The sequence below is a fragment of the Xiphophorus maculatus genome, chromosome 8 (assembly GCF_002775205.1).
Source record: "Xiphophorus maculatus strain JP 163 A chromosome 8, X_maculatus-5.0-male, whole genome shotgun sequence".
NCBI classification, from domain to species: Eukaryota; Metazoa; Chordata; class Actinopteri; order Cyprinodontiformes; family Poeciliidae; genus Xiphophorus; species Xiphophorus maculatus.
In genome coordinates, this window is record NC_036450.1 from 22776841 (window position 1) to 22802097 (window position 25257).

Here is a 25257-nt window from a genome sequence, read left to right on the forward strand (position 1 = left end):
TTCACTGTAGTCAATGGGACATTTTTTACAACTCTTCTAATAATTGCTGGTGAGCCTTTTGCATATTTCCACTGATATTTTGAGGATTTATGGTCAGTTTTGAACTCTTACCTTTTACCTTTCACCTGCTTCACAGATTTTCTATCAGATAATATAGACAATATTTTTAAAAAATAAAAAAATCTGTTTTTTTATTTAGAATTAAAATTGTCCAAATATGCAGAATTATTCTTCTGCTTCTCAATTATTAATTAAAAAAAAAAAAAAACTATTGACGGTTGAAGAAACCAAACAATTGTCTCCATTGGCAAATGGATTTTTAGCTCATCTTTAGCTCTGTCCACAGATTGGCTAAAGATTCGAGTCCAGCTGAGACACTTAAAAACATTATTTAAAGAAACTAAACACTTCTTCACCACTTTAGCCATGCCATGTCCAATGTTGCTCAGGTTGAAGTTTCTCTCCAGACTTCCTGATGTTGTTGGTTTAGTGTTCTTCTTTTCCTAATACCAGTAACTTTGACTAGCCTCCCTGTCCCAGTGGCTAAAAAAAACACCAAACCGTTATGTTCTTACCACCAAGCAGGCCTATGGAGAGGATGATCTTGACGTTGTATGTTTCTCTCTTTTTTTTTAAAACTAACTGAAGGCTACATTATTGTGGCCTAACAAAAAATCTGTTTTGTTTCATTTGACAGCATTCCTCTATGACTTGCACCCAGCAGTGTTTGCTGAACTGTGAAATGTTGCTATCTGCTTGGCCTACATTCTTTAGGATTGCCTTGGTGGTGGTGACCCTTGGATTCCTTTTCACCTCTCACACCACCAGTATCGCCACTGTAGGAGTCACTTTTAACGTCCTGCTGTACTCTCTAAGTTTCTCCACAGTGTGGTATTTGCAACTATTTAAAATTTTCCTTAATTAGCTCAACATCCTAGCCTGGAATTGGATTATGCCTCCGCCACTGATTCAGGCAATACATGATCTAATTGATATCTTTTTTTTTTTTTTCTAGTTCCATCAAATCTTTTAAAAAGACATACTTTACATGTTGAATTACCAGCGGGCATTCGACCTGACAGTCCTGTTATCGGGATACTCCGCGTGCACATGCGTTCATTTGACCGCCGTCTGCCGACTGTCACCAACCTAATGTAACCCGCCGTCTGCCGGCGAGAAACGATCCTGTTCAGCTGATTCTGGAGGGGCGGGGGGAACCCAATAATCTAGAAAACTGATACCAGCACTGCAAAATGAACGCAAAATGTCTGCGGTCTAAACAACGGTCTTCAAGTTTTAGTGAAACGAAAGTTTATTCTTGTGAACATAATTTATCCGATTACAAAATCAAAGCATCTGATTATCAAAGTAAGTCAACTCTTCTAGCGAAACATCTATGATAAATAGACCTAATATAATGTCATTATTAATTTTTTATTTTGTTTCTAAACATACCACTCACGTGAGTTAGAGCAAATATTTACAAAAGCACTATGGACTTTTTCTTCACCTTAAGAAAGTACTTGACTATATTGTGCAAACATCTCCAGCTGAGTGATTTATACGCAGGACGTAAACAGAATCTATTGGCATTTCACTTCTAAGAGAAAGAGAGCACTATTTGACCTTTGACCTATTAAGGAACGTTTCCAAACACTGACAATTGCACTTTTGAACCTAACCTTCATGGTCATACTTATATACGTAGATATATAAGTGTGAGAGTGTGTTAAAAAAAAAACAACAAAAAAAACTACCATTGTCATGACATTGCAAGCTAAAATACAGTACATAAAATATGCTGCCGTGAAGCTGCAGCACTGCTTTGTTTGAAACGCGAGACAGAAAAGTCCTGAGGGAAACACAGAGAGAGGCTATTATTGCACAGCAAATGTTCACACAGCTTTTTAAGACCGAGCTCTCGGCGTGTGAGTTGTCCAGGCTTTTGCAACTGAGCCACCAAATGTGCCGCAAAGCTCCCACCACCTCTCCAATTACCAGCCAAGCCTCCGTCTGGACAGAAACACAGACGCAGGTCTTCCTTTAGGTCTCCTCCAGGAGCTTCCTGAGGTTCCTTTGAATCTACGGCGAAACAGCAAGAGAAGAGACAAGACAGAGGGACATCGATTAGCCGTTTACGATAGGCCGCTGTATATTTGTCAAAATAGAACTATGGTCTTGCGCGGGACAAGTTGATTTTTGCTGTTTGTCATCTGTATGGGCTGAATAGTTAGCTTAGCAACTGATTTAAAAAATAGTGTTGCTTTATGAAACTGTGAGCATTCGCAGGATGCTAGAGGGTAAAAAACCCCCAATACTTTTACTTGCCATCACTGCCCATTGCGTTAACAAAATGAAACCCGGAGATGTAGGTGTTATTAATTTGGTGCAGCGCGCCACAGCAATTGGAAAATAACGTAGAAAAATCGTTATTGGATGAATATGGAGCATAAAGCTACTAATGTCTCCAGTATTAGGAGTGGTTTGAACCACATTTTCTCCTCTTTGAAGGCTTAACTTTTCATTTTCTCTGCCATTAATGTTCGTCCCCACCCCGAATCCTGAGTTTAAGCTAATATGTTTGAGTTTCATCAATAGCTTGTCAGACTCCATTCAGCAGCTGTTTTCTGTATGAGTTTATCAGTTACTCATACTTTTGTGGAGGAATTTTGGTCCTCTCTCAATTATTTAATAAAACTGATGGTTTTCAGATTGACATTCTTCTGTAGCAATGTGCTAATGCCATTTTTTATTTTGTTGCTAATTTTTTTTTAGATAATCACTTCAGAACATAACTGAGGTTAAGACTTTAAACTATCTCTAAGCTCCACTACTAACTTGCACACCGCTATTTACTGACTTGACCCTCAGACCCAGCCGGTCAGCTCGACTCGTGATTCATAAGCAGGTGACGGGGTGAATCTTTGCAGCCGAGACACTGAGCTGTTTTGTGAAAGAGTCTTTTGACCGAGATCTCAGGGCACGGGATCCCTGGAAATGTTCTATGGAAGTGAAGTCGGTCTTAGCCGCAGTCAGGAAGGATTATTTTACGTCCTGAGTGTGAAGGGATTTCCTAAAAGAGGTCATGCAAAAAAAGCCTTACTGACGCAATAAAACTGTATCTTTCACACAGGGCCGGCCCAAGCCTTTTTGAGGCCGTGAGCCCTCTCCCCACCCCGCATACCAGCAGGTCAACACCAGACACTCCATCATCCCTAGGCTACTTTAAGTGTGTAACAAACCTACTATCATTAGCACCATTTGTGACTAGCTTAAACTGTAGTGGTGTTGTTATGGCTGTTGGTTTGAACCTTACAGGAGAAGCAAACTAAAAATATTTGGATTTTGAAATGCAGAGTGGTATTTAATATTGTTTTAACTATTTGAAAGTTAAAATAATAAAACACTAAATTTACAGTAAACAAGTTAACAAATTTAATATCTTTTATTTCCCCGACAGTGGCAGCAGCCAGCAGCAGGAATGTGTGCCAACTATGAAAATAATATAGAAAATGATTTTTTCAAGTCTAGTTTGTATTCAGTGTTTAAGAAAAAAACATATATATCATGCTAGCTTTTTGCTCTTGGGAGCCCCCGGTGGTGTGGAGGCCCTATGCAGCCATGTGCCTCGGGATGAATCTGATTTCCTCTCAAATTCCAGTATATTGTTATAAGAGGCCTGTGAAATTCCCACCACTTTTGACCCCATTCAGTTTAAATGCAGTTTTACCAAATACTAAGGAAATGTTTGTAAACTGGAAAATAGAGAAAACACAAAAAACATTTACTCTTAAAATGTGGGCATTTAGCAAATAGAAATATCTTTTGAAGATCCTAACTGAAGGTTCAGACTGATTTAATGTCAGAAAGCGAGTTTCTTTAAACCATTAACATTTCTAGATTAGCTCCCAGTTGTACATATCAAAGCGGACTCATGTTTTCTCTGGACAGAACCAGGTAAAAGCTTCCCCTCTTGTTTACAGTCATCATTCTAGCCGAAGCCGCTCCGCTGCGGGAGGTGGGTTCATGTTTACTCTGCAAACATGAACAGATTGTGTTTTACATTTATAGTAACTCTTCACCATGATTTTCCTAATCTTAAAAGCGGCCCTCTGAAACGGTCACTTTGCTAAACCTTCAGCTAAGAGGCGATAACAGCGAGTTAATACACGGTAGATTTGTGCAGTCAGCAAATGAGCAGAGCAGACCTTCTCTAACTTGAACAGGTTAGTGGAAAGCTCCCCGTAGATCTCCGCGTTCACTTCGACCTGCGACCTCTGGCTCCCAGCATTTCTGCAACAAGGTTTGCTTTTATTAATTATTTAGCAGATCGCAGACGTAGCGCGATCTGGAAGCACGGTGCTGAAACTTTCCGGGCTCTCACTCGTTATCAACGAGTTCCCCCATCGACAGCAAGGAGTTCAGGCGGTGCTCAAGAGCCACAATCTTGAAGGCCATGTAGCAAGAGGACAAGACAAGAACGCTGACTCTGTGGAGACAAAGAAAAAAGACAACAACAAAAAATAGCGGCATGTGTTGCAATCCTCGATCCGCTACACACAGATCATTACAACGCAGAAAGACAGCAGCTGGTTGACTGCTCATAACATTCAGGCGATTACTCACAAAAACAGATAGATGAAGAGGATGACGTGTAAGGACTTTGGCTGCGAGGACGAGTCTTTTGGTGTAAGTCCATGTGGCGGCTTGCTTTGGCCTACAGTCGCGGATAAAAAGAGGGAAAATATGTCATGCTGTGAGGCGGAAAGTAGGAAAATACATTCAAGGGCTTTTAAACATTTTCAATAGCGAGAATTCATATTTTTATGCATCTAGTAGTGGAGAGGCGCTACTTCTCTCTGGCATGATGGGGGAAAAAAAAGGAATTCTAGACTACAGTTCTTCAAATAGCTTGTGAACTTTAGCCTTGGTTTTGCTAAATCTGGCATTTCAGAAACAGTTTCTGTACCACAAGTCCAGTTAAAGATGAATTTGAAGTTGTCTAGAGTTAAAACAGGTTGTTTATTGGCGCCTTTTGAAGTGGAAGTATTATGTGTTTTCCAGCCACATAGTGCCATTTGAAAGTACAATCAAGTAACTATGTTACCTTCAGTTATTATAAAAATGCTATCTATATATGTAAAATATGACAAAAGAAAGTTTGACTTCGACGCCTTGAAATCTGGCTTTTTGTCTGCGTGCTCTTTCTGAAACTACGCATTCAGGAAGTCATCACTAATAATCAGCTCAGCAGGTGTTTGCTAATTGCTCCCGGCTAGTCTGAAGGAGCTGAGTGGGAGACGGGGCGGTGTTCTGTGAGGTGGAAGCTTGGACGTTTGGAAACAGAAGTTCTGAGGAGGAGCTTGGTCTCCGAAGGCGGAGCCAGGTCCACCCAGACGTTTGGCTCAGCTGAATGGTTGGCATGGAGATTAACGGATTTCTCAAACATGCACAAAAGAATCAAGGTAACGCTCCAGGTTTTTGATGAGGGAATAACATTATAACATGATGTAAAGCTCAAAAAAGTCAATTTTACACAACGATGCCCCTTTAAACTTTTTTGAATGAGTGCATTCAGTCAAAATCCAAAAATGCTAATCTGTAAAATATAATCAACATGGCAAATTAAGGTAATTTTTTTGTAATTCCTGCCATCATTAACCTCTAGTTGGGTTTTGTTCTTTGGAATATGTAAGAAGAAGAATTTAGAAAATGAGGAAAATCAAACATTTCCCAAACCCCGTTTTCTCTTTCCATTGTTATCCATGCCTGGAAAACAATAAGACACTTTTCAACACTTCACGGGAGCGCTGACATCTACAGTAACCTTTTGACTGGACGCGCTGCAGCTCTGAGATGTAGCAGAAGCCTGTAAATGGTCAGCTTTGCCGTAAATAAAGACGACCTTGGGCTGCCTCCCAAAATCCTCCATCAGGCCGATTCAACAAGCAACGTTCTGATTTGTAGCTTCTGACCTGAACAATGTGCCAAGAATACGTTTACTTTACATCCACTCTCCTTGTCTAGAGGTACACACATAGATCAGCGCGGTCTATGTGATACAGCAGGAGCGGTTTGAACTGTGTGAGAAACAACCGACTCCAAACATTAAATTACGGTGTCAGAATGGCCCAGTCAAAGTCCAGGTCTAAATCCAATTGAGAATCAAAGGTATGACTTGAAAACTGACACACATGATATGTTCCTTCCACTTTTGATGATCGTACACTAGGGTTGGGTGATATGGACTTACAATTTATTACGATATTTTGCAGTACTATTGTGAAAACAAAGAGTTACGATAAAAAAAACTGTATTGAAAAAGACTTTTACTTATTTTTTAGGTAACTGGATGCTGCAGACTTTGTGTCGCCACAGCATAAATGCTGCTCTTGAAAAACATTCCTATTTGAAATAAGCTTCTTCAGGACGCCAGGCCCTGAATAGTGCTATATATTGTTAATCTAAACATAGAGACTTCATTTAATCATTTAATCTCTGAATTTACTGATATCTATACATTTTCTCGTGGACAAAACAGTGGAGGAGGAAAAAAAAGTGGAAATGACATCTTAGTCAGTTTGTTTCAACATTAACTGGAATTTATCGGGGCAACTAATCATGACAAAAAAAATTCACAATAAATGACAAACGATACGATGAATTGCAAATAAAAAGATATCCTCCAGACATATTAAAAATCAATAAATTCACTTTGAACAACCTTCTGTGGTGAAGAGACAAACTGTGCTCATGTTGGACACATGTTGCTCTCATAACTATCAGGACAAAATGAAGCAATTAAACAGATTATCCCTCAACATGTTGAGACTTTTTTTTTGTTGTTGTTTTTTTTTACTTCAGGATTTAAATACCATTTTTGAGCGCGGCTCCGTGCTTTTGGCTCGGGTTCTGGAGGTGAATGTCTGCGTGGACCGAAACCTCTCTGGTCTTTGCTGCACTCAGAAATGTGTCTGGGAGGCTGCTGAAGTCTGTGACATAAACAGAGAGACGCTGTCAGCCCAGTTACTTGAGTAAATATTAACACTACCTTAAAATACTTAACAAATCAACAAGTGCTCTTGCCATTTAAGTCCAGAAAAAGCATGAGGGGAGTCTATTAGCTAAATAGACTAGCTAGTACTCTAACTCACAGCTAATAGACTAGTATGTACTAGTCTATTCGTACATACTAGTCTAGCTAATAGACTAGTATGTACTAGTCTATTCGTACATACTAGTCTAGCTAATAGACTAGTATGTACTAGTCTATTGTAGTTAAATAGCTTACTAACTACAGTCTAACTACTAGGTAGTAGCTAAATAGACAACTAGCTAAGCTATTGGTCAACTTTCTAAAGACTAGCTAGTCTATTTTGCTAAATAGACTTGCTAGTACTCTAACTCCCAGCTCTAGTCTATTAGCTTGTAGTTAAATAGCGTACTAACTACAGTCTAACTACTAGGTAGTAGCTAAATAGACAACTAGCTAAGCTATTGGTCAACTTTCTAAAGACTAGCTAGCCTATTTTGCTAAATAGACTTGCTAGTACTCTAACTCCCAGCTCTAGTCTATTAGCTTGTAGTTAAATAGCGTACTAACTACAGTCTAACTACTAGGTAGTAGCTAAATAGACAACTAGCTAAGCTATTTGTCAACTTTCTAAATAGACTAGCTAGTCTATTTCGCTAAATAGACTAGCTAGTCTATTTCACTAAATATACCCCAAAACCAATAATAGTCTATTTAGCTAATAAACTGTTGGCTAAAGATTATTTTAGTCCCTAAGGGGGATTAGTAGCGTTTTTCTGCAAACTGTTCTCGTTGTAGAAAGAATCCTACTTGGTTTTTGTTGCCCTAAACAAAGACTATGACATCTGAAGCCTTTCAAAACAAGGACTCCATGACCGTGAGCAGAGTAAATGAAGGTGGGGTCCATGGTATTTTATTGTAAAAACAAAACACACACCGCTTATTTTATCATAATCTGGAGTCTGCGACCCAGAGCTGCTGCTCTCCATCATGTCCTGCCGCCTCTGGTGCACAACTCCATCCAGGTCGGAGAAGTCTCCAGTAAAGTCCTGCGGCGCACACGCAGCAAAGCACACAGCAAGTCCCAGTGGGGTGTTGAGTTACACGGCAACAATGCACGTCCGCATTCCATCACAATGGATCAGGTACAATGAATTAGTCCTGAACAAACATGGCAGAAAACGGAAGGACCCGACCCCTTACTGACCAGAGGAAGCGACGTGGGGCAGCTAGCTCTGAAGCTGTTTTCACAGGAGGAAGCTACAGGGCTGCTACTTATCTTATCCACCTGCAATGACAACATGCAGGGTTTTAGAAGAATAACTGGAAGTACTGGTGGAAATCTCTACAAACCCCCCAAACCAGACAGTGTGTTTGGAAATTGTTCCTGTTTGTTTGAACGATTGATTTTTTTTTAGATACTGGTTCCATAAATGACCAGATAACTTCAAAAATATTTAAATATATGGTTTAATGCAATTATCTGTACTGGTGCTCTTTATGTACCTGACGCATGAAACTAGCCTATTTATGCTAGTAGGTGTGTTATATTTTTGTAGTACCTGAATTTTGGGGGAACTAAATACGTGTAATATATTTCAAAAACAAAATTTATTAATCAAGTAAATTTTTTAAATATATGTTTCATTGTTATTGACATAAATGCCACAACTTACTACAAATTCCCAATTAACACCCATCGCTACTAGAAATAAAAAAAATTACCTAACAATGCTAGTTCCTTAGCTAGCTATGTTTAGCTAGCTAACTTCATATAGAATTATGCTAGTTTAGCTTAATCCAAAACAATTTTTGCTAGCTTGGTCATTTTTTGCAAAAAGTACTTTTGAATATGCTATAAAGTTATATTGTATTAAGTAACTACAAATGTAACAAATTACCTGTTTTTAAAGCCCCCAAACAACCAACAAAATGCACATGAAATAACACAAGAGCATTTTATTCTTTTTGACTTTTGCATCTTCTTTTCTATGCTGGTCACTCACCGTATTTAACAGCATTTGAAACCAGAAAGTTAAATCCAGCTAACATAACAGTAGTTGCTAAATGCTAAACACCCCTATCCTAATGATCTATCAGACTGTAAGACATTTAAAAAATACAACCAACTAGTTCTTGGACATTACAAGAAGATGTTATTTACCTCCAGATGAGGGCAGATGGATTTCAGAAATTTAAAGGTGTTGTTTCGAGAGAGAAACGATACAAAGACATGCTAAAAAAAAGACAAAAGAAAACATCACTTTTATGTTTACATTCTAAGAACACCAATTGTACAATTTACGTACATCTATGTCTGTAGTTCCAATTACAAGAGCGTTTGGCACCAATAACGCAGTCTTAGTTTTTTTTATAAGTTTCACCGACATCACTGGGATGGAAATCTGGCAACGACGAAGCACAATTAACGACAACCGATCGGTATTGGAAATTTGTCATAAGCTCCCTGTTTGCAGTTTTTCTTTAGCGTACCTTGATATCTTTGCCAAAGACTTTGGAGTGGAAGCAGATCCAGTTTTGCGAGACGAACATTTTGCCCTGATACAACATGTCTCTCTGCAGGGCGCAGGTGTAACCTGGTGGCAAACACGTATTCAGTTTCCAAAATGAAACAACCCAATCATGTCATCCAAACAGGAGGATAAAGAGCTTACTCTGTTTGAGCAGCTCATCTTTGCTGACCACCTTGAATAACTTGTGGTAATGTGCGTTCGTCTTTGACAACTGCGAAAAAACGAAAGAGCAGAATCGTTGAAGAACAGCAGACGGGTGGAAAACCTCGGCGGGATTCGAAAACGCATCGCTACCTGGTTGGTCTGGGATTTCTTCCGGTCAAACTTGGTTTCAAAGTCGCTCAGGCTCAGCATTGGTGACGGCGGCTCCACGGGTTTCTGTCTGCTGGATGAAAGAGGTCAGTGTTTACGGCCGGGCAGCCCGAAAGCTCTACGTCACATTATCAGTCAAACGCAAACGTCGGATCCTGAACGTGTGTTTACTTTGACACTGCTCTGGCTCACGGCAGCCGAGGGAATCTGTGAACAGCTTTTGTCCTACACAAGATTCATGAATTGTAGGAGCTGGAAAGTTTCAACAAAATTACAAACTATTCTTAGGAACAGACTAGAATGAGGCTCTCGTGGAAGGATGACATTGAGAAAGAAAACAAGTGTAGCAACATCGTTTCAGCTAGCTTGTCGGCAGTGTGCAGCAACCAAAGGCTTTGGAAACTTTTTAGAACGCAGGCATACACTGATGCTCAAAAAATATCATCGCTTCTGATATGAAACAACACCCCCAAAAAAGAACAAAAATGGAATACATCTGTGGACATTAAAAGTTTACACACCCATTTTTAAAATGCCTTGATTTGCTGAGTAAAAAAAATGAGACCACGATTTTTAAAAAAGTCTACTTTTTTTCAGCTTTAAAGTGACATTTAAAAATTTAAAAAGCTGAAGTATGCTTTCAGAAAATGTACACACCGTCAGTCCAATACTTTGCTGCATCTATCGGATTAATCAATTTGTTTTCTTGACTTTCACCCATTTTATTAAATGTGGAGAATCTCATTAAACGTATGAACCTGAAATAAAGTTCAGCAGTGCTAGTAGGGTTTGTTTTTTTTTTCACCTTTGCACATGTGAAACCTTGAGTTCAAGCAATAGTTTGCAGAGATATTACAAAGGATCAAAAATGATCCTGTACAAGGAAAAAGAAACACAACCCTACCACGGCTATATTACGTACAGCTGGAAAAAAAAAACCCAGGAATTTATCTTGCTTTACTTACTGTAAACGGTAAGTAAAATATGATGTAACGTCGCTGAATCATAGCGTTTTTAAAACCTTTACAGGTCCATGCCTGTAAAGTTGTAACGCTACACACAATGAAGCTTTTGTATTAAGAGATAATAAGTCGTGACATTGTTGTCCGGCTAATTTTGACCGTACAGAACTTTTAACATAAAGCTATTCGATACTAAACATGAGGATTAATAGTAAAAAAATTCAAAAAAGCAGTGATGCATTGGTGGTCACCTGATGCTGGCTGGTTTCTTCCTGCTCTCTGACGGCTCTGACTCGGAGTCCAGCAGCAGCTGGAGGTCTGCCGGTGCCAGTCCACGCCTCTTCTGCCTCCTCTCCTCCTCATTGTTCCCCTCTGAGGACCTGGGAGCAGAGGAGAGCACAGTCAAACATGCGAGAAGGTGTTCAATTACACTTTGCATGCAGTCTTTTTACACCTGGGTGAAGCCACCATACGTCATCTGCTGCAGGTTTTAACTCGTTTCCCTCTTCTTCCTCCTCCCTCTGCTGCGGTTGTTGTTTTGCTGGTTAACTGAACATGTAGCCAGGAGGCATTAATAAAGACAAGCCCCCTTTTTTTTTTTTTTTTGTTTTGGTCCTGCACGTAAATTGGACCCTAGAGGGCGCCACCACTAGGGCTGACATAAGACACTTTAAAAGTAATACGGAGAGTATCCCCAAGCGTTTGCAGGAAAGTTTTTTGACATCTTGGATTTCTGAATGCAAATGAACTCCCCCCCCCTACCCCAATTGCTGCACGCGCCACGACTGCGCCGCATCCGACTATTTAAAGCCACCGCATCCACTTAATTTACATACAAAGCATGGAGCAGGACGCGAATGCAAATAGCGGTTGTCCATCATATCTGGATCGTTTTCACTTAAGCAAAAAAAAAAAAAAAAAAAAAAAAAGAGAAAAGAGAGAGAAAGCAATAAACAAACAAACAAACAAACAAAGCGCAAAGTGGAGGAGGGAAAAATGCAAGGCCCGTCCTTCTGCCTGGCATCTTTATCCAGACTCACGTCAAGCTTTTCCCCCGAGACTCTTTGCAGGGAAGTTGATCTGGGGCGGACAGCGGGGTCAGAGGTGCGTCCGCCTGCTCGCTCATCGGGACCATACTTTACGGTTCATTTCTCCTCGTCCGCCACCGTCGGTTTCCCTCGCCCTCCCTGCGCGGAGGATTTTCAGGAAGTCTGGGAAGTTTTTTTTTTTTCTTTCTTTAGTGTGGTTTGGGACGGTGACTCGATGGACGGAGAAGCAGCACAGAGGAGGAGCCGGGAAGAAGGGGAGGGAGCCGCCGGGAACAACGTCAGGAGAAACGGGGAAGAGCGGAGTCCTAACACCGACTTACAAAGTCTAACATTTATGTAGTGTAATTATTTTGTGCGAAATGTTAGTGAGTTTTGAATGCGTGTTTCTTTTTAAAAGTTTTTTAAAATGTTCTAAAACATCAGGTAGCAGTGCATTTCACATGCAGTTCCAGCAGGGGGCAGCAGAATCTAACTAATATGTTTGGTGTGTTTTCGGAGACTTTTTCTTACTACCATTTCGTCCTTCCGGTGCTAAAATCAAACCGTTTCGTACCCATTTAGGTAATCCATTGTGTATCAGTAGATTTTTCTTTTTTTATTATTATTTTATATATTCTGCATAAAAAATATTATATTACAAAAAGCTCAAATTCCACGTACACCACATCTAGTTACTCTGAACCCTGTTCAGGAAAGTTGACTTCTACGACAAATGACCCCAAACAAGCAATATTCTACCAGTAGAAACATTTGTAAGAGTCATAAAACCACATTTCCAACAGTTTTAGTTGTTTCAAACTGAGCTAAAACACACAGTTTACATCTGAGACATGTTAGCTTCTCACCAGCCACTGAGCTTAGCATCTGGCCGCTACAGATGAGAGAGCGACTAAAAATAGGATTGTGCCAAATGAACTTAAGGAATTATCATAATATTTTGTGGTTTCTATTGTTATAACATTAAAAGTTAGGATCAAAAGTTTTTGCAACTTCTTACAGTTCCACAAGCACAAATACTGCTCTTAAAAACCTGCCAATTTGAAAATAAGTTTCTTCAGGACAGTTACATGAAGATGTGATTCTTGTCAATAAATGGCATACAGTTAATCATGTTTTCAAAAGTACTTCTATTTATTGATGCTCTCATGACACCAATGGTGCAGAAAATTGTAAAATAAAAAACAAAAAAACAATTCTGACACAAGGTGACATTTTGAAAAATAATTAAGTGGAACTTATCTTGTGATGATAAATCCCCCGAAAAAGTTGGGGGTTTGTCCGGGAACGTTTAAATGTGCATCTGCTTTGACATGGATAGCAAGATCGCTTAGAGCTGCTGAGGAAGTAATTCTGACATTTGATTAATTTAAGGTGGACAAGTTGCAGGACTGTCATCCGACACCCCCAAGTCTACTTTATCAAATATACACTGTCTTTTAAGCTGACTTGTCTAATTCTGCTAATTGCTAATATGAGATGCTAATGCTATATATCTACTCTACAATCCCTATTTTAAAAAATAGCATAACAGTAAAATAATGATTTTGATCAGTACATCTATCCATCTGTGCTAAAAAAATATGTTTTGATTATTAATTATTTGTGTATCCTCTTCTAAATCTAGTCGTGAACCTGATTGTACAGTTTAACATAAGAGCGAAACATGATTTCCTACATTGTCGTTAACGCTTGAAATTTTTACATTTATTTCTGTTTTACAAATACAAATTGGCCAACACCAAACCTGAAAGTTATTAGAATTTTTGTGGGTTTATTCAACCCCAAATTGTTTGGCTTTATTGTAAAACAGTATATTTTTTTAGATTTGATTATCCAAAAGAATTTTACAGCTTCTCTGTTTGTTTTTTTTACATAGGGCCCCTTAAACAGTCCAGTTTTCAGACATTTACCTTTCTTAAATAAAAACTCAGAAGCGTTGTTCCTCGTTTCCCTTCTCGTGACTCCAGGAGTCGCTGTTGCACCGTTTAACGACAGCTTGGTTTCATGGACAGAGGGCAGTAAGGACTCACTGTCCAGGAGACAATGGCGCAACCTGCAATGCAATGCAAGTTAGCACCCAGCGAGGCTGCCATTAATCATGCTGACAGGGAACACAGGCTTAGAGGTGGGAACGCTGCCACAGACCCTGTGACTGATTTTATACTGAAGTAGAACTGGGATCCATTGAGACCGACGTTGCTTCGTCAACGTGATTAAATCTGATTCACTCACAATGACTTAAAAGAGGCATTCAGGTCCTTGATGATGATACATGTCACAAACGCAAGTTTTGTTCGTCGGGTCACCTGACAAACAAACGACCTCAACTTAAATTTTAAAATTAGTCTCCAGACTTTGAAGAACAAAAAAAAAAAAAAAGAGAAGACTTTTGCTCCCCTATTGGAGTTAGGAGTTGAGCCATAAAGTTCACCAGAGACACGGTGAGCTGCAGAGTGTTGGAGCGGGCGTGGCCTTCTGACAGCTCAGGAATGATTAATGCACGTTAGAACAAAATACCCCTGCTGAAATACTTACATCAGTGTAAAGTGTTTCACTACAATCAAATTGTATCATTTCATAAATCAGTCATGAAAAATCCGGAGACCTTTCTTTGGAAGAGGTAGAACAAACACAACAACAACAACAAGAAAAAAACTGATGAGTGAATAATAGATTTGACTTTCTTTTCCTTTAATCAATGCAGTTGTCAGAAACATAATTTTGACTAAGCAGTAATCTCTCCAGAGGGGAGGAAAATGTAAAAAAAAAACCAACAGAAAGCAGTGTCACATCTCTGTTTTTATGAATCTAAGATCAAGTCAGTTCCAATTTGTGGCTTAAACCTTCATCCAAAAAAAGTAAGGGGTGCCGAAAAGTTTCCGGCTATGCATAATTGTTATGCCTGCCAGCCCTTCCTTCCCTTAGCCAAGAGTTTTTCCCACTGCTCTTTGATTTCATTACAAAATCCTTCTGTGGCCCAAGGAGCCAAATTTACTTTCAGAGAGCTAACGTCGAGAGAACTGTGCCTTAAATCTGACAATTTTGCAAAGCAGTGAGGCTATTCGTAAATTTATCTTTTTCAGTCATGGAATTACCACATTAATTTAGTTTTATTTCCCCAATTGCTATTTGAAAACATTTTGGACCGTTTTAGTATAGACTGTGGAAAAGTATCATCGTTAAACCTGGAAGGATTTAAGTTTCAAATGTTGTTGCTTTTACCGTTTGTACTTTTTCACATTTTAATCGCCTCACTATCACAAACGTCAATGTACTTTACTTGGACAAACCAATAAATTGTTTTCAGAATTTTTATTGTACAATGTGCGTCATATTGAACTCCTGTAGTTAGCAGTCTCTAAAAACATATTTCAGTATAATTACAGCAGCATGCCTGTAATTAACCACAGTTCTTAACACTGGTTAAGAACTGCAAATACTTGAGACTCCCTCTAGTAACACTCATAACCTCCTACTTTATTAATTTATACATGAAATATACCTTAAAGTGCATTAATACACGCAGCGGAAGCAGCCGTAGCAGGTCCACAAAAGCTAACATCTACAGTCTTCCTTATTTCTGCTCTGGAGGTACAGCCAATCAGTGCTAAGGAAAATAAACTCCTCTCTTGGATTGGCTGCTTTGCACACGCCAGCCAACAGCGTGTCAACTAGCATCGCGGCTAGATATTTCAGTTTGCCGAACTGCATTTCCTTTTGACTTTCCCACAAATAATATGGAAAAATCCACAAATGGGTGAATCTGTGAATACTGAATCGCGTCCAAACATTATTTTTTAAATGTTCAAACGTTTAAAGCGAACCTGCAAATTAGCTCAAGCTCAGTGTGATTTGATGGAGAATGCGTGGTAGTTTACCGATGTTGGCCCAAGACGCACATCCTTGATTGTATGTTTAGGGTCTTTGTACTCTTGAAGGGAGTTTAAACCAACCACCTCAGTCGCGAATATTTTCGATGACTCTAGCAACATGCCGCCAACGCTGCCATGTTTCACTGTGGCAAAGATTTGTTGTGCTGTCAATTTTCTCTCCAGGCATACAGCAATTGTTTTATAAAATTTTTTTGCCTGTTTTTTTTTGTTTTTTTTTTGGACAGGCCAAAAAAAATTACATTTTTGTCTCATCTGACCAATGCAACTTTGTCCGCATGTTTGCCGTTTCCATTAAATGGCTTGTGGCAAACTGCAAACAAACACGAGCGCCGCTGGCTCTCTCTTCCAGCATTTTAAACGGGCGACATTATGCAAAATCAACTTTTGTGAGCTTTGCATCAGGATCTCAATATATAGAAATGCCTAATTTAAAGGCATTTAAACAAGTTCGACTTACTTTGAAGTCAGTTTTTAAGTCATATTTGATGCATATAGCATTTTTATAACAATGGAAGGTAACATAATTATCTGATTGTACTGTAAAATTACACTATCTGCCTGGAAAATACTTTATATCCCCCCTTTAATAACAATGTTACTTCCAAAAGTCCAGATTTGAGGATTTATGTTGTCAACAGACTCCATATCTAAGCAGTGAATCTCTGATCCAGAGTTGCAATGGGCTTCTTGGCTACTTTTCTGAGTAATTCTCTCCCTGCCAGGACTCTCAGTTTATGTGGATACAGTGGACATATTTGTTTTATTTTCAGATTGTGAATTAAACAGTTCTCTGTATCATTATTGTCATTATTAATCAATATTTCACCAGGAAAATCTAATTTGGAGGAGAATTCTGGTCAAGACCGACAGCAGCACACAAGGTTTGACTCACAAAGCCCAAAGTTAAAAAGCAAAACGTGAGAAGATAATTCGGTTACGTAAAGCACTAGCTATTATGTTAGAGGGAGAGAACGGTGAAACTCTCTGCTGCCATTTCTCTCTGAGAAACATCTCCTTCTGTCAGCGGAGGCCTTTTCTGCTCCTGTCATACGGCTGCAACATGGAAAGACGGAGAACAAGGAAGGCATAGAGAAAGGAGGCTGTTGTGTGAAGGAGAGTGTGCAAAAAAAGAAAAAAAGAAAAAAATGGTACTCGTGACGGGGGAAGATTGAAGTCCTGTTAAGTGCTCTGCTTGAAAGCATGTCTGGCCTCATTAGCTGTCAGTTGTAACAATACCGAACTGGCAGTGAAGACAGGTTGGAGTCTAGTGGTCATAAATCACTCCTCGACAGCTGCCTGACAAGCTGGGAACCAGTACACAGGCACCGGCGCCCTCTCAGCCCCGACATTGCACAGGGCCCACGGTAATCTAAGAAATCATCGTTCTGAAACCCCTGAAATTACACGGGCCCTGCAAAAGCGGAATGCGGCGCGTTTTTTTTTTTTTTTTTTTTTTTGCAAGGAGGGGAAATTGGTTTTTGTTTCACGTCTTCTCGCGTAAACCGCGCGCGCATTCGCCTCGGGGCGCCCGTCCGACCCCGGCTGCGTCCATTAGCCAAAACGAGAAGTGGCTTCAGTGACTTCTGTGGCGCAAGCAGCGGGGAGGGGGTTACGAGCAAGGCCTGCGGGGTCATTAATCACGGCCCCTGACATGCAGAGCAGGAGGCTGGGGCTCCCCTATGCATACAGCTGCTGGGCCACACTCAATGCACAGGCGACGCGTTGACCCTCGTACGCCCTCTCGCCCGCCACCTTTGGCTCTCATCTGTCCAAGTCCCTCACTGTTTCTGTCAGTCATTGTTGCTGTCAGACACAAGCTAACTCCCCTGACCAAGTACAATACTCCTTACCTCCTTTCCTTTAACCACTGAGATTGTCCGGGTAAAAGTTTGCAAACTCTGACGTTTTAGATGGTGAAAACATATCATGAAAGCCAGGGATGTCCTGGCTTTTGCCAATACCAACTTCCCGGTCCGGTACCTCTTTGAAATCAATGTAAATTGTTTGCTCGGAAACTCTGTAGCTTTAAAGTGCCGTAAAACAACAATGCACCTCGTCAGGTCAGTGTTAACCTTTCTCCCTTAATGACATTAATACACAGACAGACAACAGGTGTTTCTGTAGGTCAGCAGCCTTTGTAAAAGTCTTCACATACACTGAAAGGTTTCAGTTAACTTATGTTTTGCTCTTTCCAAGGACTTTTTCTGACGACTAAAATGCTACGTGAATGCTAGCATGCTAACTGTGTTTTGTAAAAGTCCTCACATACACCAAAGGTTTTCAGGTAACTTATGTTATGCTCTTTCCAATGACTTTTGTGATTCCTACAGTCAGAGCAGATTTGCTAAAATGCAACACTGATGCTAGCACGTTAGCTATTTTGTGAAGTTTTCATCTAACTTAAGTTTTGCTCTTTCCAATGATTTTTATGATTCTTACTGAGCAATTTCCTAAAATGCAATGCTAACGCCAGCATGTTCACTCTTGTTAAGTTTTGCTTTTCTCAATGATTCTTATAAAGTAGTTTTCTAAAATGCTAGGTGAATGCTAGCGTCAGCTGATTCCAGTGTTGCCCAACAGTTAGGCAATACATAGCTTTTGTGCCAGCGGCGTAGCATTTAAGCTAATTTGAGCTTAAATGCACACCTTTACATCATTTCCACAATGTGTTGAAATTAAAATATAATATAAATAATTACCAATATAAACTTGTTAATTATTTTTCTCTTCATGAACATTAGCTCACATGCCATCAATTAAATTTCTTTGGCTGTGCTATTAGTATTTTTGCAGTAAATTTCGATATTTATTGGGGGTTTTTTATGTTAAGTCTAAAAAAAGGTTGCTTGTGGACTTAAAGTCCTCCCTACTGAGGGGTGTACTTTTCAACTTAACCCATTTATTGACATGAAAACTCCCTCGACCTCGAGTCAGGATGATTTTGTCAAAACGATCATTTTTAGCGTTTTAGCTGAAAACAACAGCTGCGACGCGCCTCTTCCGCCGCTCCAGCTCCACATTCCCCTCACTCTGCGTCACACTTCAGCCAAACAAAAACAAACAAAAAAAAAAGCTAGAGAGAGAGAGACCCGTTCACCTTGGATCCATTGCATTTGCGAAGACATAAAACTGTGAAAAGCGGAGTTGCCGTCTCATTCTCGCGCCCGTCCGCTGACGAGATGTCACCCAGATTCACAGCTGCCTGCATAATGATAAAAGCCAGTCGGCCTGCAAGACACTGGAGCGCTGTCTCATCATTCATAGCTAATAAATCACCGAGTCCAGGCACAAGACATCTGTTGAAAGCGGATTTCTTATCTGCCTTCCAGCATGATTTAGGGAACATCTGGACATTCTGAGGCCTTTGGCACTAGGCAGGCTGAAAAACACACAGAGCCAATTTTTTTCTTTTTCCTTTTTCTTTTCAGAACTCACAGACACTTAAACCACAGGCCAGGTGATCTACTTCAGCATAACATGCACGTTGAATGGATGCGTTGCAGATGAGCGAAACCAGAGGAAGACGTCTCGAGATAGTTTTTCATCAGGATTTGACATATTTGGAAAGCATTTTTCACCTGTAATCACATTTGGATGGATGTATTAGTTTTAAATTGTGTGTTGGCAGGGCTTAGTCCAAGTCTATGTTTCACTTTTCTTTACACAGCATCCAATCTGTCATAAAGCTGGCTGATTTTATATATATATAAAGTCAGTTTTCAGTTCAGAAAACCACAGGTTGTTTCTTAGTGTTGGGTTCTTCAAATCTAGCAACTGCGCACGTATCGACCCATAATTAAGAAAATAGGAGCCAATTTATTGCTGGAATACAAAGCTAGGTGAAAAGTTAAGTTTTTCTGGCCACCACTATGTATCAAAAAAACATTAAAGTTAAGGTTTTATACAGATATTTACCAAGAGTACCAATCTAAATAACATGGATGACTGTGTATAAACTGTAGCTGATAGTTAAGTTGTCCAGGGTAAAATATAACCAGTTAACAGCTATTTATACATACACCTCTCCATTCAATCAACTTACAATTAATTGTCAATTAATGGTTTATTAGATTCAAATTGGTTCTAATGTTTGCTTTGACCTTTTATTGTTGTAGTTTGGACTCCATCCAGCAGAGAGCGCTGCTGGTCATCCTTAAGCAGTTGATATACAGGAATAAAGATGGCGGAGAAAGAGAAACAGTCCAAACAGAGTCCGGAGTGGGATGCAAAATGCACTTTATGCAGTTCTGTTTTGACATATAAACACCCAACAAGTTCCTTAAGTTTTTTGGGGTTTTTTTAATCCAGCATATTATGTAAATTGTAGCCTTTATGTTATGGATAGATGGTCAAACCTCTTCATACAAGAGAAAACTCGGGATTCTAAGAAAATGGACGCTTATCAATCAAAGGTTAGTCGATCAATGAGCTCGATCAACATTTACTCATTAATCTACATCACCTTCGAGAGCATCTTTTATCCATTGTACTGGATCTTTGGACTTGTGCAGCTTTAGCGCGCCGCTAAATGCACCCACACATCCTGTCTGTTGTAAGTTACCGTCAGAGATCAGGTCTGCTGGTTAGACTAAACAACAGCGTTTGAGCGCATTTGCTCTCCCTCATTAATCATCCTGACAGCTTGAAAAACAACATTTCCTCCTTAATGACTGTATTTGAGTAATCATGCCTGCTCATTTCCATGCGAGCTTTCCTTTCCCCGGCCACCGTGGAGCTGCTGCCTCCCCCCCCCATTCCTCCTCCCCCACTCTCTTTTATTACTCCCTCAACCCGTCCACGTGCGCGCGTGTGTTTTAGAGAGTTTTTCTCTCTTGACCTCCCAAGTTTGCGGCGTGGTGTCTGCTCCAGCCAATAGGAGACACCTATAGCGCTCGCGTAGGAGGGAAAGAAAACCCATAAGGGATGACTGGATGTGGTCTTGCGGGGCTCCAGATGCGGAAAACAGAGGATGGTGTCACCACCCCAACCACACCTCCCCCCACTCTACCTCCCATCTGAATGTGGCTAACCCACCAGTGGCCGCCGCTGGCCTCCAGGCCTCCGCTGGTCACTGCCAAAGCACGTTTCTCCGCTAAGCTCCGGCTCTGTGATGCATTAGAGCTGACAACTGCAGCTTCAGCTCGCAACCAGATCAAAACCAGCTGCGCATTAGAAGAGAAACCATAATTACATTTGCCTTTGTGTATGCCGCTGAAATCCCTTTTTTTTAAACTTTCTTTTAAGGCATAGGTAGATTGGTTGTATTTAATTTTTTGAAGGAATGGAACAAAGATACCTGCTCAAAACCTTTGCTGATTTACCCGTGGGCTGGTTTTATAACGTGAACAATAGCAGGACGAGCCGAGTTCAACGGCGGCTTTGTGGGGACGCGTTTTCAACTTTTCTATGTGGGCGGACGTAAGTGAAGGGTTTCTGGCGGTTTAGAAACATCGGCGTAGCGTGGCTTGACATCTGCGTCCGCTTTATTTTTGGACCACTTGAAAAAGCACTCATAGCCGGGATGATGGATGAAGTGATAAAGTTGGGGAGAGGACAAAACAAAAGCGGAGGAGTCCGTTTCTAGGAAGTGGGTTTCGCAGGCCGTATAACTCAGAGGCATGTGTCACAGAAAACATCGGGGCAGATGTTTGTAATCTCGGAGCACGCCTAATGATTTTAGATCATCTCTACAGAGCGAAAGCGGGAAGAGGGCGAAAAAATATCGAACCATTACTCTCTGGATGGACTTTTTTCCCCCCCATTTGCACGGCTTTGAGCTAATTGAGAGGTTAAGGGCTAGTCGTGGAATGAAGGAGCAGCTTCGCCAGTCCTGTCATCATTAATCATCTGGGCTGTCAGGCTGTACCGAGAACTCACTCAGACCAAACAGGCGGGAGCCGGATAATACCACTGGGCTTGAAACCTCCATCTCCTCCCTTATTACACAGCTGGTTTTGCCTCTGAGCAGAACATTTTGGGTCAAACGAAGGAAAGTGATGGTGGTACGATATACACAAATGTGCAAAAAAAAATTCTTTTTAAAAACAGCTTGGATGCCCTGCGTCATGATATGTAGTTTGTCGCCGGACACAAATGCAGCAGGCGGAGGCACTGAACAGATTTCGTGGCATTTAATGAACAAATAAAGAACAAAAACTTACAACCAAAAACCATGGAGGAACACAGGGAGCCAGAGTTGAGCGACACGGGGATCCAAAAATGACAACAAGGAATGGACGTGGAGAAACCAGCACAGAGTGAGAGGAGCAGAAGTGTTTAAGTACTGGAAGAATGAATGTGGAATAATGGACCTGGGCTGATTGGCTAACTGACTGCAGGTGGGAGGACAGAGAGAGAGAGGCAAAGTGTTAATAGTAAATAGAATCCTATGTTTTAACACTAGATACTATAGTATCTAGTGTTAAAACACAAGGCATTAGCCGTTTTGGAGTTACCGTTAACATTGGAGCTGTGACACATTAATGTTGATACACGGTGGCAGAATCAGGCTGTGGCAATGCTTTCCTTCAGCAGGAACAAGCCAAGTACTCAGAGTTGATTGGCGATTATTACGTAGATGGATGTGAAATTTGTGAAGTAGCCTTGCAAAAGAATAGGTACTTCTTGAACTTTTTGGTATTTTGTCACCTTTATAATTGAAAATATGTTTTTTTATGTATTTATTAAAAATGTCACTATTTCACAATGTGCTAAGAAATAACTTACCTTTACAGGAAAACAGTTTAGCCTCCATCGCCAGTGGCCATGCTAACTAGCCTTAGCATTCACGACAGGCTCTCCCCATAGGAGGGGGAGAAGTATATGGCACATACATGAGCATGATTGACAGCGCTAAGACCGCCTCCTGCCTCTGATTGGTCGTTTCTGGTTAGCACTAGGGGAAGGCAGAAGAGCTGTTTTTTCATAGATTATCTGTCTCATACAAAACTGTCACGACACAGTGACAGTTTCAGCAAATATGTAATAATTTTTTTAATAGAAGGTACACATTGCAGCTTTAAAGCCACAAATACATGTATTTTATTGGGATGGGTTTTTTTATGACAGAATAACACAATGTTCTGACTATTAAATACAAATCACCTGTTTGACATCAATGGAAAGCTTACTGTCAGAATCCGTAAATAACTCAAACGCCCTCGGAGGAGAATTGTTCCCGGTTTTGCCGTGGCCGCTCACATTTGTGTAGTGGAAAAAAAACCAAAAACATTTGTAGATGTTTTTTTTTTCTTCAAACAAGTAAAACACTAAAAATAAAACTGTGGTGTGCATTTGTGTTTACCCTGTTTACACAGATACCCATAAACAAATGCAAAATGAATACTTTTCTTAATTAAAAATAAATACACAATCTTTCAAATTATTTGAGGATGTAAATTTTATATTTTATAGTTCATGTACGTTAAGTTGTGCATATTAACTGTATTCTTTTTAATCCCTTCTATCAACCTGTTAGGAGAAAGATTAAATTTTGCTCTTTGGCTAAATCTGGTATGTTTACATGAAGTATTTATGTTGATTAATATGAACTGTCCTCTTTTTATAAGACAAAAGTCATTTGTCACTAGCGTCAAAATTACAAAATAAAATGTAAAGATTCTTATTAGGACCCCAACTCCATATTGCCAACCCTCACTCGCACCACTGTTTCCAGCTCTCATCCAGCAGAAGCAAACATAAAATCTTTGGTTTCTTATAGCTGATTAATTAATAACCAAAAACTTCTGTCTGAAAGAGATGATGTAAAACACAACAAGGGGTTGTATCGGCAGTCGCCAACAGGTGGCATCACTGTCCAGCTCTACTTTTGTTGTAACAGTAAATACAGACACAATGCATCTGAAGAGTTGAAAAGTCAGAAAAAAATCATTTCAACTCGTGTCAAAACTTCCAAGTTTGACAGAGCTGGAGAAAAGGAACGCGGTGTTGGCAGCTGCCGGCTCATCCGTAAGACTTATCAAACTAAGTGCAACTAGTTCCAGGATGCAACGTGAAACCTTGAGCGTGAGCCCAGAAGATCTGTTGGCCCCGGGTTGAACCCAGACGGCCAACAGCCTCGTCTCAAACCACGGTAACCGAAGCGGACTCTCTTGTTACGGCGGAGACGGGCTGTCTTTGACCTCCGTGTCTGTCTTGTCAGAGTCGTGAGTGACCAGCGAGGCTCATCTATACTTCACCAAGGGTGCCACGGTGTCACGTTGCAAGAAAATTGTTGTATCACCAGTGCCAATCACAAGGCCAGACGTGGCAACTTTAGTGTCCATCTGTCAGGATTTTCCCTTGTAAACCTAAAGGAGGTGGTTCTGATCCGTATCGGGACCTTGCGGTGTGCAGTACATGTTACATCCTTGTGGGTCTGTCTGTCACACCCGTTACATCTGGATGTGTTTGCTTCAAGGTGACACCAAGGTGCACTCACGGCTGTCAGTCAAGCACTCTCAAAAGCCATCCATCATTGGGATCCTTCACGGTAAAAATAGCAGCTCGAACACATCCGGATCTCAGTGACAGCTTGGCTCATAAAGATTTACGTCTTCCCAGGAGTCATCTCGAGCGCTTTTCTTTTAAAAGCATTTAAACTGTAGGCATAAATATTTTTGAACAGGTTTATGTACGTTTCCTGACGTTACGTGGATTGGCTGGGGTTGTAAATCAAGCTGTGTGTGTGTGTGTGTGTGTGTGTGTATTTCGGTGCTTTCACAGCTGTAATAAATCAGAGGTAATCACCTTGATCTAATGACGGAAGAATGAAAATATTCAAACCGGCAATCTTTTCCTCTAGGCGTCTTTATTTTGCATAAATCCAGAGCAAGAGGGCCCGGACTGAAGCGGACTTCTACTCAAATCCCCCAAAACTAGACTTTGATCAGTTTTCACGTTTACTTTGGATAACAATGTTTATTTAGACAGGAACTTAAGACTGGAGGGAGTGCGTCACCAATGGTTTACCCTACGTCAAACGTACTGAAGTCACAATACAGTCAAATAAACTATCCAGTAGTCACTTAACCACCACAATCTGAAGCAGGTAGGTAATCAAGTAGCCACTGAGTTAAAAAAAACCCAACTTGGATTATTCCTTGTCAGTACATGTTTCACGCAGGGTGATAATTGGTGGTGCACCCCCTCCAATCTTAATTTCCTGTCTAAACCATGACCGGTTTTTGCATAAAGAACCTGCAAATGGAAATATCCAGACAATGTTAAAGATTTATAAAATTGCATTTACTCAAGGAATTGAACTGCTTTTGAGATCTGAGGTGTTATAAGAAGGTAGAAACACGTTTTAGTCTTGGCCTTTTTAGGACTAATGTCCAGTTCCAACTAATCCAGATCGTTAAGCTAATTGAGGATGCCAAAATCTCCTTATAAACTTTCAAGAAATTTCATTCAAATACCCTGGTCTAGCCTGCCGGTTCAACTGATTCAAACCAGAAATGAAAACAACAGAAT

At 40.3% G+C, this 25257-nt stretch overlaps 1 protein-coding gene across 3 annotated transcripts; it reads right to left on the reverse strand.

Moving 5' to 3' along the window:
- Nucleotides 1-997: 997 nt before the first annotated feature.
- Nucleotides 998-12125, reverse strand: LOC102225715 (GRAM domain-containing protein 2B-like). 3 transcript variants are annotated; one of them, XM_023337757.1, is made up of 14 exons: nucleotides 11882-12125; nucleotides 11093-11221; nucleotides 9862-9949; nucleotides 9709-9778; nucleotides 9527-9630; nucleotides 9343-9438; nucleotides 9198-9269; nucleotides 8241-8321; nucleotides 7971-8082; nucleotides 6876-6992; nucleotides 4627-4717; nucleotides 4385-4489; nucleotides 4209-4293; nucleotides 998-2082 (listed from the first exon to the last, which is right to left on the reverse strand). In XM_023337757.1, the coding sequence occupies exons 1-14, from the start codon at nucleotides 11974-11976 to the stop codon at nucleotides 2044-2046; spliced, it is 1284 nt and encodes a 427-aa protein (XP_023193525.1). In that variant the 5' UTR covers nucleotides 11977-12125; the 3' UTR covers nucleotides 998-2043. The 3 variants fall into 3 exon arrangements, with proteins under 3 accessions (XP_023193525.1, XP_005802525.2, XP_023193526.1); XM_005802468.3 differs by having other exon boundaries at nucleotides 9862-9952; XM_023337758.1 differs by lacking the exon at nucleotides 11882-12125 and adding an exon at nucleotides 11315-11580 and having other exon boundaries at nucleotides 9862-9952.
- Between the last annotated feature and the right edge of the window lie 13132 nt (nucleotides 12126-25257).